The sequence below is a fragment of the Miniopterus natalensis genome, chromosome 9 (assembly GCF_054644295.1).
Source record: "Miniopterus natalensis isolate mMinNat1 chromosome 9, mMinNat1.hap1, whole genome shotgun sequence".
In the NCBI taxonomy this organism is placed as follows: domain Eukaryota; kingdom Metazoa; phylum Chordata; class Mammalia; order Chiroptera; family Miniopteridae; genus Miniopterus; species Miniopterus natalensis.
In genome coordinates this window covers 9,109,850-9,125,093 of record NC_142089.1, presented here as the reverse complement: position 1 = coordinate 9,125,093, position 15,244 = coordinate 9,109,850, and the positions used below count along the sequence as shown (strand labels likewise).

General features: G+C 52.7%; 1 protein-coding gene across 3 annotated transcripts in view; it reads left to right on the top strand.

Moving 5' to 3' along the window:
* The window catches only part of EPHB2 (EPH receptor B2), a 158,443-nt gene that overhangs the window by 132,127 nt on the left and 11,072 nt on the right, over nucleotides 1–15,244 (top strand). For 2 of the 3 annotated variants that reach the window (XM_087820171.1, XM_087820169.1), the window contains exons 6-7: nucleotides 7,299–7,423; nucleotides 14,217–14,379. In XM_087820171.1, coding sequence (XP_087676297.1) covers nucleotides 7,299–7,423; nucleotides 14,217–14,379 — 288 coding nt within the window. The remainder of the gene's footprint in view (nucleotides 1–7,298; nucleotides 7,424–14,216; nucleotides 14,380–15,244) is intronic. The other variant, XM_087820170.1, reaches the window with a different exon arrangement.

The following is a 15,244-nucleotide window of genomic DNA, read 5'->3' as shown; positions in this document are numbered from 1 at the left end:
GGGCGGGTGTCAGAGGGGAGATTCTCTGAGGAGGTGGCATTTAAGCTGAGATCTGAATGAGAGGCAGAGACAACCAGGCAGACCTGGGGGTGGGCGGCACGCCGGTCACGTGGGGCTCGGCCTCGGGGCTGCATCCAGTCCTTGGCCGGCCGCCAGGGCTGCGCGGGACTCGATCTCACCCTCCGCAGCTCTGAGCAGCGGTACCTCTGCCCGGCTCCCGAGCGGGTGGGAAGAGTCTGGGCTTTGGCGTCAAGCCAGCCAATCTGGCTTTGAATCAAGCCCGGCTGCTCACCAGCACGTAGCCCTGGACGAGTTACTTAACCCGCATCTTCCTCGCGGGTTTCGTCGCCCCTCCTTGCGGGACTGCTGTGAGGCTTTGAGCTCAAGTCTCAAGGTGCCTCGCAGGCTTCTGGGTACAGGCAGGCTCTCAAAAAGCAGAGATCATTCTGCAGTCTCTCTCATCATAATAATAGCTCACATTTACCGAGGGCTCACTACGTGCCAGACATCATTCCAGGCCCTTAATGATGAGCCTTCACAACAATGCCAGGAGGTATGTCCTGTTACCATCCTGTCTTTTAGGTAAGGAAAGCAAGGCCTGGAGAGTTAAGGGACTTGCCCGTGGTCACCAGGCAGGCAGCGGCAGAGCCTAAGTAATTATGTCTCTGCATACTCGGGGCTCAGTATTGGCCAGACCCAAACCTTCTGCAGAGGTCAGACAGGCTGTGCGAATGGGCCTGTCCCCACCACAGCCTGGCTGGGTGAATGCAGCCTTTGGGGCCACTTATGCTGAACAGTAGATTGACCAGTTAGGACACTGCCCTGTCGTCATGTGCGAGTGGATCATGTGCGAGAAGAGGCATCCCTTCTGGGCTTGGCAAAATCATCCCTCGTCCAGCGCGGCCCTTTCCAAGCTGTGCGGGCAGGCTCTAATAGGAGACCTCACTTCTCTGAGCCTCGGAGTCCTCACCTTCAAAATGGGCACATGTCTATCATTCCAGCTTTGCCAGATGGTTGCCAGGTTAGCAATAATGGGGACAAAGCCCCTAGGGCATAGTGGGTGAACAATACACGACAGCTAGGCTTAAAATGAAATCAGGTGTGTTAATTTCCTGTTGCTGCTATAACAAAATGCCGCAAACTAGACAGCTTAGAATGACACACAGCCCTTATCTTACAGTTCCATAGGCCCAGAGTCCAGTCCAGATCTCACTGGGCGAAAATGGAGGTGTCAGCAGGCTGTGTTCCTTTCTGAAGCCCTAAGGGATGACCCATTTCCTGGCTCATTTGGGTGGTAGCAGAATTCAGTTCCGTGAGGCTATAGCAGGGAGGTCTCCATTTCCTGGCTGACTGTCAGCTGGGAGCTGACCTCTCTCTGGTCCTGCACATGGCCCCCTGACTCTCAGAAGCAGCAACAGGCATCGAGTGCTCCTCACACTCGGGCTCTCTGGTCTCTGACCCTCAGCTGGGAAACGTTCCCCTCTTTTAAGGACTCAGTGATTATATTGGGTCTACCTGGGTAATCCAGGATAATCACCCCGTCTCAAGAGCCATAACCTTAGTCACATCTGCAAAGTCCTTTTTGCCATGTAAGGTAACGTGTCCACAGATTCCAGGATTAAGACGTGGATGTCTTTGGGGGCCATGATTCCGCCTATCCCGAAAGGGAACATAAGTCAAATTCAAGCCCGTCAGCATTGACAGGGGCCTTGGAGTTTAGCCAGTGCAACTCCTCCTTTTATAGAAGAGAAAACTGAAGCCCAGAGAGGTTCCTAAATGGTTGCCCAAGATAACAGCAGCTCCTTGGCAGGGCCAGTCTCCAGCAGCCTGGCCAGGTAACACCACCCCACGTGGCTTTCTCATGGAACGGCTTTCAACTCTCCAAAGCCCTTTCTGCCACCGAGTTCTCCTCTGATCCTCTCGCCCTCCTGGGGGGCGGGCACGCAGTGGCTCAGTCTCTAGAACTGGCATGAGCATGTACTCACTCACTTCTCTCCCTGGGGGTGGAGAGGATCAGAGAGAACCGGGCCAAGAAATCCCCCGGCGGGGCCCATGCCTGGGGAAAGGAAGAGCGAGAGAGAGGGCACTTCCCTCCCTGGCCGAGCCCTCCGAATGCGCCTCCCAAACATTCTGCAGGGAAGGCACTGCCGGCCTCGCGTGTCAGTTAAGATTGGGTTTGGCTGCATGTAGCGGGAAGAAAAATAACAGATAGCCGCTGCCACAGTAATGTTGTTTAACAAGCAACCATAAAACCAATGGCGTAAAAACAAGAAGCTCTTATTTAGCTCAAGAGTCTCTGGGTGGGTGGGCTGGATGGGTCTTGGCGGAGAGCGCTCGCATGTTTGCGTTCTGTCTCTCAGTCACTCGGCAGCTCTTTGGGTTTTGTTAGGGCTTTATTGCATGCTTGGGGCTGACTGCTCTCAGCTGGTTAGGAGTGGCCCTGGCTGAGACAACTGGGACAACAACTCTGCTCCATGTGTCTCGGCCTCCAGGAGGTCAGCCTGGGCATGTTCTTTCTTGGGCAATCGCAGGGAATCAAGACAGCGGCAGATACATGCAAAGGGCTCTCTCAAGCCTCTGCTTATATCATGTTTGTTTATATCCCGTTGGCCAAAGCAAGTCACATGGCCAAGCCCAGAGTCAGAAAGAGCGGGGACTACACAAGTTGTAGGGTAAATAGTGTAGATATAGGGAGGCAAGTAATACAACTAGTCTACCCTAATGGCTTAGATAAAATGGAGGTTTATTTCTCTTATGTGTAAAGGATGTCGCAAAACAGGAGTTCAGACAGCTCCATGGAGTCATCAGGGATCTAGGCTTCTCAGTACACAGCTTCTTGTCCTTATGGGCCAAAACGGCTGCAAGAGCTCCAGCTATCACTTCCATGTCCCAGGCAGCAGGATGGAAGAAGGAGAGTGACAAGGGTAGGACTCCTCCCTTTGAAAGAGACTTCCTAGAAGTGCCACATTTCAGCTTCTATGATAGGCAAGCACATTGTAATACGGCCACTTTTAGCCGCCAGAGTTTTGGGAAAATATAGTCTTTTTGTTTGGGCACAAGGTGCTGAGCTAAGTAAGAACCAGGGTTTTGTTAATTTGAGAAAGAAAGAGTGGATACTTGGTGGGCAGTGATAGTGCCTGCCACATCCCAATTTATAGCTGAGGAACTTGGGCTCAGACAGAGAAGTAACTTGCCTGAGGTCACACAATCACCTGCCACAGGAGAGCTGGGATCCGAACCCTGAATGCTGCCTCTTCTCCCCTGCACCACCATCACTACCACCATCCAAGAGCCTTTGCTGAACATTCGGCTACTCACACTGCTGTCTGAGAGTCTGAGTGGCCCAGACAGCTACACGTGGCTGACACCCCCTGACCCCTTACTCTGAGCCAAGTTCTTTATATTCAGGTCTTTATTTAACCTCCCAACATCCCTGCCATTGTCCTCATTCTACAGAGGAGAAACTGAGGCACAGAGGGGTGCGGTAGGTTGTCTGGGCTACCTGATTTGAGGCCCAGGCTCCTGCCATCTTGCTAATCCAGGTCCCGGGTAGGACTGGGTTCCTCCAGGTAGCAACAGGTAGGATCGGGGCAGTTCAGCAGCGCGCTGGAAGGTGGGCGATTAGACGTGTCCACAGCACCAAGCCCAGGGCCTGGCCTCGGCCTGCTCACATCCCGCTTGTAGATAATGCCAGGTAATCAGGAAGAGAAAAAACCAACCTGGTCCCAACCCGATCCCGACCCCAGCCCTGCTGCCTGTGAGGCACAGTGGGCAAGAGGCTTCAGTCACTCACTTTCCTCGTCTGTACAGCGAGGTGCTTAACTCCTACTCCATCTGCTTGTGTGGCAGCCGCTAGGTGCTGCTGAATCCACGCTGAATTGAGGGAAGAATGAATGACCAGATGAACAGCCACCCTAGACGGGATCTTTTCTCAGGTTCAAGGAAAAAATATAAGACCTCCTGGACCCATCTTTTGTTTTTGTTTTTTTGTCCCAAAATGTGTTCCAGAGATGACTGGTTCCAAAAGACATTAATAACTATTATGTGAAAAAAGGGTTCTGAAGCCAAATGAGACAGACTGCCAGGTGAAACCAGGTTAGCTAGGTTTCTCCCCTGCAGGACATCTCAGAGCCTTGAATAAAGGAGTGTACAGTGTGAGTCTCACAAGCAGGGGTCTAGAACTCTGTGTATCTCAAACTTTCTTGGCCATAGAACACCTTTTCTCCATAGAAAAGTGCCACCCTAGCACCAGTTCTCAGCTTTGCCTTTTTTCCGTCTCACACAACTCTAAGAGCTTTGGTCCAATCAGGAAGAAACCAAGGCTCATTTTCTGGAAGAGTTTTATTTGTGGAAATTCTGTTGTGAGAATTATGATCAGGTCACCCAGAATTACAGTTGGATCATTGGGAGTTAACTGCATTGCTACAGGTTTAAGAAACAGCTATCCTATTATCAACGCGAAATTCTAGAGGTCCTGTCTCGGGTAAAGTATTCCTGCAGCAGACCCTGGAGAATGCGAGCACAGCAATAAACAACTGATGTGGTATTGCAGGCTGGCAGGTCAACAAGAAGCCCCATGTCACGGCAGCAGGTCAGATCGCAGGTGGGCACAGGGGTCGAGGGAGAGCAGATTGTTAGTGACTGTCATATAGCCAAGCTGTCTTCCTCTGGCTACTCCCTGAAGCCATTGCTCCAGGGTCCAGCCCAAAGGTCAGTGGACTCAGCCAGGTTCCTCAAAGGGCTAGAAAAGGTGAGAGCCTGCTTTTCCCTCCTTCCTACTATCAACCAAGCACCTACTCTGAGCCACACACTGTTCCAGGCTCTAGGAATAAAGGATTGAATAAAAGAGACAAGGTCCCTGCCCTCAGATGATGCTAATGCTATAAAGAAAAAGAGGGCATGAGATGGTGAGTGACTGGGGTAGTCAGGTGGGGAGGGGAAGTCACGGAGGGCCTCTCTGAGGAGGCAGCAGTTTAGCTGAGACCTGAATGAAGAAGAGCTGGCCCTGGAAGATTTGGAGGAAGAGGTTACCAGGCAGAAACACCATGAGGCGAAGATCCCGAGAAAGGAATGACCTTGGTATGACTGGGGACAGAAAGGCAGCCCGTGTGGATGGTGTTTGGGAGCAGGCGGTGAGTGGCAGGAGGTGGCAGGCACCAGGCAGGTGGGCCATGTGCAGCATCTGTGTTCTAGTCCAGGTGCAGTGGGAAGCCACTGAAGACTGTCAGCAGGAAAGAAGATGTCAGAGAGGCAGCGGGATCTGAGATCTGGGACTGGCGTCTCACACTGCCCAATGCCAAGTGACTTCCCACTCCCTCTAAGCTCATGGGGTCTTCTGCCTGGTGAAAGAGTCAAGGCTGAGTGTAGGGGTCTCCATTCCTCAGAGTTCAGGGCTATGGAGGCAAAGCTGAGCAGGGCCCCCAAACTCATCTCCTGCGGTAGCCAGGGTCATAGGCCTCCAGACTTCCTGCCTGTCAAAGGGTCCTAGTCCCAGAAGGCCCTCAGAGACCACCTTGGTCAACCCCTTCATGCCCTGAGGGGGAAACGGAGGCACACACAGAAGCCTGCTTCCCCAGGTCTCAGCTAATGAAGGGAATGGATGCTCCCCCAGGGCCCCTGACCACCTGCTCTAGGCAAGCAGGCCCCGCCTGGTGGCCTCCCCCCTGCCCCTCTCAGCCAAAAGCCTCTTTTGTGCTTGCTCCCTGGGGCTCCATCTCCTTGCAGGGGTCACAGGACATCACTGACCCCATCCCCCTGTCAGCGTGCCCGGCTGGTAATTGAAAATACCAGAATTCCCCGAAGACCAACTTCAGGGAAACCTGACACCCCAGGGTGGGCAGCGGGCGGCAGGGGGGTGAGAGAACATCCAGCTGTTCCCTTTCTCGCTGTTAATCCCCCCGGATTCCAGGAGAAAGGCAGCCCTGCTCGGCCCCCCTTGGCCCGCCGTTGCCGCCCCCTTGCCACACCCAGGGACACGGGGCTTACAGGATCAGAGCGCGTTAGCTGCCTGTAACCCAAGTCGGCCGGCTAAGCCCGCAGGCCCGGACCCCCACAGCCGGGCGGGACCTGCCTCCACCAACAGCTGAGCTCCCGGGGCCCGCGCAGGCTGGGTGGCTGGTAGGTGGGGTGAGTCAGCACAAGCCTGGTGAAGTTAGCTTTGCAGCGACATCACGGCATCTGGACCAGGGCGCCGCCAGAGGCCCTCCCTGGTCGGCCTGCATCGGACGTAGCCACTCGAGGGGAAAGGATATGTTGGACCCAGGTGGGCCTGGATTCAAATTCCAGCTCCACTGCCTGCGAACTGGGTGATTTGGGGCAAGTGACTTCACACCTCCGTGTCTCCATTTCCATATCCATAAAATGGGTATGATAATAACAGTCTCATGGGGTTGATATAACAGTTAAATGAGTTAACTGACCTAAAGCATTTGGAAAAGTACCAGGCATAGAAAGAACAAAGACGTGTTAGGCGTTAGCTAAGAGATTTTATTTTATTTTTTGCTGGGCATCATTTGACATACAGGGGTTGTCACGATGACAAGCTTGATGCAGCTTTTGTCTTAGTGGAGGAGCAGGTTTCTATCCCTACTGCAGTCCTTCTGTGGCTCCCCAGTGCCTCAGAACAGGGCAGGCTCCTAGGCCTGGAGGTCTGGCCCCACATGCTCTGCAGCCTCGGCCCTGAGCCTCTTGGAACTACTTGTACCTCTGCTTCAAGACTGTCTGAACCTGAGGGCCCAGGGACAGGTTAGGCTGGGCAGTGAGAGGGGCAATCCTGGGCAGAGGCCAGGCTGTGAGAAAATATACTGGACCAGCTGGTCTGGGCTCTAGTCCTGGCCCCACCTCTACCTGCTAGGTGACCTTGGACAAGTCACCTCCCTTCTCTGGCCCTGAATCTACTCTTCCCGGTGGGGTCCACAGGCCAGCAGCATCAGCAGCACCTGGAGCTTGTTAGAACTGCAGAGCCTCAGGCCCCACCCCAGACCCGTGGAATCACAGTCTCTGGGCAGTGGTGCCCAGCAATGTGAGTCTTGGTACATTCTACCACTTTTCCTCGTTGGCAAGGTGAATCACAGGGAAGGAGGTGAAGGGAGGAACCGTGTCCCTTCTTGGGACTAGATCACCTTGGCTGAGCCCTACAAGGGGGGCACCTGTGGCCCTGCACCAACCCCTCTGCACCCTGTCGGGTGTGTGATGCTCCTCTCTGGTCCCACAGCTCTCTCTGGGCACCTCTGAGGTTGGACTAGAAGCTGTACCATGTCATGCCCACCCCAACCCCTGACCTCTGACCTCTCTTCCAGCTCCATCGGCTGTGTCCATCATGCACCAGGTGAGCCGCACCGTGGACAGCATCACCCTGTCGTGGTCCCAGCCCGACCAGCCCAACGGTGTCATCCTGGACTATGAGCTTCAGTACTATGAGAAGGTACCTACGCTCATGGCACTGTCCCCACCCCTGCCTCCCTGGTGGCCCCTCCCAGGCTGGGGCCTGGGGTCCCACACCATGAAGCAGAAAGAGCGCTGGCCTCAGAGTTAGCTGGCTGGAATTGTGGCTTCGCTCCCCCCTGGCTGTGAGGCCTCAGGCAGGCGCCTTGACTTCTCTGAGTCTTGCTTTTCTGGTCTGGGGGACCAAGTCAACAGTCTCAGTAACATACAATGGTCACAGCCCTTTCCCCACCAAGGTCCCTTCATCTTGACCTCAGCTGTCCTGAAATTCTGAAGAACTGGATTTCCAAAAAGCTGCGTTTATTAAGCAGTAATTGCTCCTTCACCCTTCCGAAGCAAACTGCCCTTTCTAGAGAGTTTCTACAGAGAGTGGAGCCTCCTCCCGTCTTGTCCTGATTACAGCTAGAACACTGGTTTTCCTTTGCCTGAGTGCCCTTTGTATGGAGATAGAGGGCTTTCTTTTTGAGCCTGTAAATTGGACCCTTGTGACTTCCTTCAGGGGCCTATAGGAGCCAGGCATCCAGCGTTGGAAGTTACTAGTGTAGCAAGAGGAGCATTGGACTAGAAGTGAGAAGCCGTAGGTTCACATCCCAGCTCCATCCATAGCCCGCTGTGTGACCTTGGGCAGGCATCTTTCTCTTTCTGAGCCTCAGTTTCCTCCTGTGTCAAGGGTGAATGAAACCACCTCTCTCATATGGGAGCTTTGCGGGTCAAAGAGAAAAAGCAGGTACAGTGCCCAGTCAGGCAGGACACTCTCTTTTGACTGGTGACTTTTCTTACTTGCTCCCTGAGGCACCAACCAGCCACAGAGGCTGCAGGGGCCCCTGGGAAATGTTTCACCAGGCTCCCTTTCAGACTAAGGTGTAAATGACTATGGGAAGTGCTTTAGTTGAGACGGAGCCCACTGGGAATGGTGACGGATGGAAAGGCTCTCCCTAAGGACTGAGAGGACATGAGGTGGAGACAGTGCCAGCCAGCCCTGCTGGAGCTCTGCCTCCTGAGGCCCAGCCTGGCCCTCTCACTCTGTTAGCTGCTGGATCACCCAAACTCTGGCGAGTCTCAGGGGTTCATCCAACACCTCTCCAGCCTTACCCAGCTCGTTTGCGATTGTTTCCTTGCTCATCCCCTCCTCTTGGCCATGCATTCCTAGAGGCCAGGGACCACATCCATCCTTTCACCGCATTATCCCGGCACCCTGGGTCTGGCACCAAAGACACTTGATAAATGTTGTTTGAATGAATAAGTGATGAATCCCTTCCCACAGCCTGTTCTTCAAGGATGGAGACCTTGCCTTTTCTCTGCTGTGTCTCCAGGGGGTGATGTGAGGGACGCAGCCCCACCCCTTGCTGGGCCCTGGAGGCCCTTGAAGGAGCCGGGCATCCCAGGTAGCGAGACCAGCTGCTCCCAGGCCCAGGAAGCCCCAGGGGAAGCCCCAGGCCCTGCAGGAGCAATCATGTCCACTTCCTCTGGCTGGAAAGCTTAGCAACTCAGAATCCAAAAAGGAAAAAAACTAATTAAGAAGCTTTGTGATTAAATGAAACTGAAAGTGTTTGTCCCCAAAGACAGGATCGGAAATGAGGAATCCCGGCATAGGTCCTGCCCACGACCCATTTCCTACCCGGACGGGAGGGGCTGGGGAGGCTGATGGAGGTGTGAACCAGGAGGCAGCTCTGCCCTACTTTCTGCCACTGCCTGAGCATCCCCAGGCTCATGCCAGGGGTGACAGAACCAACAGGCCATGCAGCAGCCACAGTTATCACCTACTCATGTTTCATGAGTGCTCACTATGTGCTAAGCACATCACTTCCATTGTCTCATTCATTTCCTTAGCATTGCTATTCACCCCATTGGGCAGGAGGGAAAACTGAGGCACCGAGAAGCTGTGTCACTTGTCCAAGAGCACCCAGCTGCTAAGTGGCAGAGCAGGGATTTGGACCTGTGCTTATACTCTTCGCCTGGCTCTCCTGCCCCCCCAGTTTTCTCCCAGGGACCCTTCTGGGGTAACCTTTAAGAGGTGGACAAGACCAGGCTCTGGTGAAGGATTTTCAGCATAAATGGCAAGAGATGGACAGGCCTGAGGTATGGCTGTAATGAGACATGGCCCTGCTCCTATCAGCCCCTCTTCCCAGGCCTGTCTCATCACAGCCATACTTGAAGCCTGTCCATCTCTTGCCAGGAAAGGGTGCTGGTCAACTCCCTGTAGATGGTGGTGCCTTTTCCTGGGGCAGATGTGGGTCTGTGATTTGCAGGTGTTGGGGTGGTGCCTGCCGGAAGTGGGAGGTGTAGCCAAGAACAGACAGGAGAGTGTGCAGAGGAAGAGTAGGCTAGAAGGACAAACCGGGAGAATGGCAGGATTTAAGGAGAGGAAGAAAGGGAGTTGGTGGAAGTGTCGGAGGAAACGCCAGCAGAGGGGTAGCAGGAGAACCAGGAGCTTTGCCCCTGACCTCTCAAGTGAGGCTGACAGCCCAGCTCCCACCTCTAGCTTCCTGAGTCAGTCCCGCCATCGGGGAGGGACAGCCAGGCTGCAAGTGGTGAGATTTATTTCCAACAAGGCCACAGCCCACTCTTACCTGACACTTCAGAATCCTCCCAGTGCCCGCAGTTGATTTTTTTAATGAAAGCTCTAGATCTTCCCAGGCAGGGAAGTTAGATACTGAGCCTGGCAGCCCATGTGGGCCCCTCCTCTGCCTCCTTCCCTGCTTTCCTTTCCTTCTTTAGAAAGGGCTCTTTTGGAGCGGGCTCTCCATTTGGCCTCTCTTCAGCTTCACTGGGATTTCCCAGCCTGCCAGGAGCCTGGAGCCCGGAGCCCACAGCCTGGAGACCAGAGCCCAGAGCCCAGAGCCCGGAGCCCAGAGCCCAGAGCTGACAATCACTTCGCTGGAAGTCTTCTAGAGGCCACTGAAGAGTGGTGTCAGCCATTCCAGGGCTGGTCTTTTCCGCCGGTTCCAGTGTCCCAGGGGAAGTGGCCTCCTTTGGCCACTGCCCAAAAGCACACGGGTTCATGCTCCCTTTGGCTCCCCAAGAGCTCAAGGAAAAGAGTCATTTGTGAGGCCGCCTGTGGTGGATGGGCCCTTGTGGTGGATGGGCCCTTGTAAGCCACATCGATTTATGTATCTATTCAACAGAAATCGCTACTTTGCAGAAGTGAAGGGAAAGGACATTCCTGGCAGAGGGGGCCTAGGTTGGGGGAGGAGGGAGTGAATGAAAGTCCAGGCTGCATGCCGGTGTTGCCCAGTGCGCATGGAGCAGCATCTACATGGGGAGGTTCCAGTGTCCCCAGGGAGGTGGCCTTCTGGCCCGTTCATTCATTTGTGTATTCGTTCATCCATTTAATGAACATTGGTGATGATGACGATGATGGCTGACGCTTATTAAGTCCTTACATGTGCTAGAGTCTATGCTGAAAGCTTTCCTCGTTATTTCCTATTGAATCTCTACAGCCGCCGTGTGTAGCATATAGTGGTGTCATCCCATTTTAGGGATGAGAAAACTGAGCTCGTAGGGCTTAAGCAGTGCACCCACTGCCTCATTGACTCCTAGTCTCTGGGTAAGGACTCAAACTAAGAACTAGTGGATTCCACACTAAATCCCTGCCCCTGACCTGCTTTGCTTGACCCTTACTCAGATAAGGGTGCTCTTGGTGGGGGGAGGGGGGCGGGAAGGACATTGATGGCTCTAGATCAGCTCCTTTGTGCCCGGGACTAACTGATCAAATTTTATCTTCAGCACAACCCTGAGCGGTTAGAATTTATTGTTCCATTTCCTGGGATAGAAAACAGGGCTCGGGGAAATGGTCTTCCCCAAAATCACAATGCAAGCAAGAGGAAGAACTGGCATCTGAAATGACTTCCAATCCCCTGCTGGGTCCTGTGCCCCACGTTAGAGAAGGGATCCACTCAGATGGACTCTTCATTCTCCTGAGGCACCTATGCCACTGGCGGTTGCCTCCCATCTCCTGTGTATAATCAGGAACTTAAAACTTCCAGCCTGAGGGGGCACCCAGCCAGTCTGCAGGATGGATCAATCCCTTTGGCAAACCGAAGCAGATCCCATGTTAGACAGCGGCGCTTAGCGGCCAAGCCTGGTAGTGCGTCCTGGGTTCATAGATTGTGAACAGTCAAGCACCTACTGTGTGTGGAGTTTGGGGGGGTCCCGGAGATGAATGAGATAAGGTTCCTGCTCTCAGGAAACCCACGGTCCTTAGAGAATATACAGGTATATCAGAAAAATAGACAATGGACCTGTGACCTCTGGCTGGGGTATCTGGGAAGTCTCCCAGCAGAGGCAGTCTTAGTGCTGGGTCTTGAACAATGAGTAGGGACCTGCCAGGCAGATGAGGAAAGGGTATTTCATATGGGGCAGCAGCACTTGGCAAAGGCTCAGGGTGTCCAGGGAAGGTAAGGCTGCCAAATAAAATATAGGACATCGGGGTTACATTTGAATTTTTAACAATAATTTTATAGCATAAGTATATATCAAAGATTGCTTGGGACATACTTATACTAAAAATTATTCATCTGAAATTCAAATTTAACTGAGCATCCTGTACCTTTATTTGCTAAATCTGGCAGCCCTCCCAGGGAAAGGGGAAGTAGTTACATATGGCTAGAGCCTGGAGGACACTGGGATGTGACAGGAGAGACCGACAAAGGGTGAGTCACGAAGGGTCTGGAATGCCAGGCCAAGGAGGACAGCCTTCATCCTGTGGGTGTTAGGGAAGGCCTCTGCGTGTTGGACCCTGTGCTTGGGACAAGGGAACAAAACACAGCTCCTTCCCTCAGGAGTTTACAGTCAAGGGAGTAAGACGAGCCTGGGCCCAGGGCAAGGAATGTAGCAGAACCACCCTCCTATGGTACCCTCAGCAAGTGCTCCAAGGCTCAGAGGAGGAGACGCATCTGGCGTGGAGGTCAAGGAGGCTTCCTGGAGGAGGAGGCAGGTGATGTGTCAAAGACAGAGAAACTTCCAGTCTGCTGCTGCTTCCTGGTGTGGGGGGAGGGGAGGAAGCACTCACAGGTCAGCCCCTCTCTAGCCCTCACATCCCAAGCTCTTTCTCACCTCCTTACCTTTGCACCTGCTGCTCCTTCCCAAGAATGCCCACCCCCTTCTTTGTCTGGGTGACTTGTGTTTTTGTTTAAAATTCCACTCCAGTTGCCCCCACCCTCCAGGGAACTTTCCTTGACTTCACCAGATATCCCCTACCCAGGCCAGGTCACGTGCCCCTCAACTCATTGTGCTTCCCCTACCCTTGTAAACATTTTATGCAAATGAATTCACTTTGCCCTCCAAACAATTCTTAAAGGTAGCTATTATTATTATTATTATTATTATTATTATCATCCCCATTTTACAGATGAAGACCAGGAGGCATAGGGAAATTAAGGAACTCCTCCAAGGTCACAAATGTAATAAGCAGTAGAAGGACTTGAACCCAGGAAGTCTGGCTCCAGTTGGTGATCTTAACCTCTACACTATAACATTGTAGTTACAATTATCACCTGTAATAACATTGCTCACACTCATTTAGTTGTTTCAGGAGACTGTTCATGGGCTCTGTGCATCCCTGATGTGTGCATGATTGGCATGTACAAGCAGGTGTGTGCTTTTCATCTGCTTCTCAAAGGGTTAAGTTCTCCACGCTGTTTGCTTTTCTGAACTGGGCTCTCCGAGACCAGGGCCTGTGCTTTAACCTCTGTGGGTCTCCAGTGCCCAGCCCAAGGCCTAATGCAAAGGGTGTATTTGGGGAAGGTTAGCTGAGCAGCTGACAGATGCCTGAATGAGCATCTAGGCAGGTAAAAAAAATTTGCATCTAATTCAACCATATCTCCACCCTTGCTGCAGCAGCTGGCTCTTTGTCCTGTCCTAGGCTCCTCAGGTTACCCGGCGCAGTGCTCAGGAGCTCAGAATTGGCATTCTGCATCTCTCAAAGAAGGGAGCATTAGGTCCTGGGTGCCCAAAGACATGAACATTAGAGGTGGCTCCTGTGTGGTTTTGAGTCCCAAGGCAGCCATCAACTGATACATGTGACCTTGCGCATAATTTTCCCATTGTGGGTCTTAATTCTTGCCTGACTCAAGTGTGCTAAGGCTGAATGGGGGTCCTTCCACTTAATCTGTCAAGGCATGGGGCAGGAAGGGGGGTGCAGAAGTGAACTATGTGTGCCTTCTCCCTGCTGTCAACAGAACTCACAGGCTAGACCCCAGGCTCTGCACATAGTGACCACTCAGTATATGTGTATTAGTCAGCTGTTGTTGAGATGATGCTGCAAAACAAACAACTCCAAAAATCCAATGACCTACAACAAGTGGCTATTTTTCTTTGTGCCTGTGGGTCAGCTGAGGTGACCCTGTTCCATTCCAGGAGTTAGGTCCAGGTCTTTTCCCCTTGTTTCTCTTTCTGGAATCAGCTGTACCCAGGCCAAGCCCCTCTCATGCAGATGGCAAAATCAGAAGAGGACAAGCCAAATCAACAAGCACATGTAAAGCCCCTGCTTGCATCCTGTCCTCTAGCATATTCCAGTGGCCAAAGCAAGTCACATGGATAAACTCAGCACCGATGAGCAGGAGAAATACACTCTGCCTTCTCTTGTGGGAAGTGTTGCAAAATCACATGCAAAGCTGCAGGTGTCATATTCTGTTACTGGGAGGGAGTGAAGAATTGGGAACCACGGATGTTCATTGGTGGCCAGACCCGCCCCAAGTGGCAGGAGTGGTCAATGGGCTCTGGGCCCACTGTGGGCAACAACCTCGCTAACTGTCTTCTCTGTTCCTCGGCAGGAGCTCAGTGAGTACAACGCCACGGCCATAAAAAGCCCCACCAACACGGTCACTGTGCAGGGCCTCAAAGCCGGCGCCATCTATGTCTTCCAGGTGCGGGCACGCACCGTGGCAGGCTACGGGCGCTACAGTGGCAAGATGTACTTCCAGACCATGACAGAAGGTAAGCGGCAGGAGGGCACTGCCTCCACAAACAACAAACTCTTGGGCTGCCATCCCTACAAAGCACCTTTGTGCAAATTGGAAAAGATGCCTCCACTTCTTGATGTCAGCCTCCCTTCCCTTCTGGCTGGGAACCTTTGTGTGCTGTACAAAGCACACAACCATATATAAAGGCACTGCTTCTGTGGCCTGGAAAGGACTGTGATACCCCATTACCAGCATGTCAGCCAGGCCACTTGATTTCCCACGACTCCTGGGAGCTCGGCCCTAACTTGCAGAGTCACTCAGAGCAAATCCCACCTACTCCCTGGTCCAGGTTTTTCGCATCTATAAAATGAAAGCATCATATTCAATCGGAGAGTGCAAACTATTTCGTCCCTACATTACTTCAGTGACTTACAGTTGGAATGAAAAAAATCTGAAGCTACATCTGAGTTTAGCAGGAAGAAGTGCTGGGATGGATTAGTAATGTCTGCCCTGGGCAAGAGAATGAGAGGGTGCAGCCCGTGTGTTGTGTGTCTCCCAGCTTGGGACCACATGGTCTCTAAGTACCCTTCCTGCTTTAATAATCTTCGAGGGGCAGCATAGTTAAAGAGTGTGAGCTCTGATGCCTGACAGGTGGAAATTACAGTGGAGATTCAGCCTTAACTGTGTGGCTCTGAGCAACCTACCTTACCTCTCTGAGCCTCAGTTTTTCTCATCTATAAATGGAGATGACAACTATCAGCGTTATAAAAACTAGTATTATGGTGGGGGTAAATGTATAGGACCTAGCACAGGGCTGGTGCTAAGTCTCACGCATAGTTAGAGCACACCCAATAGTAGTTAAGGTTATAGCTGTCATTTCTGTGAGTTCCAGGGCCCCT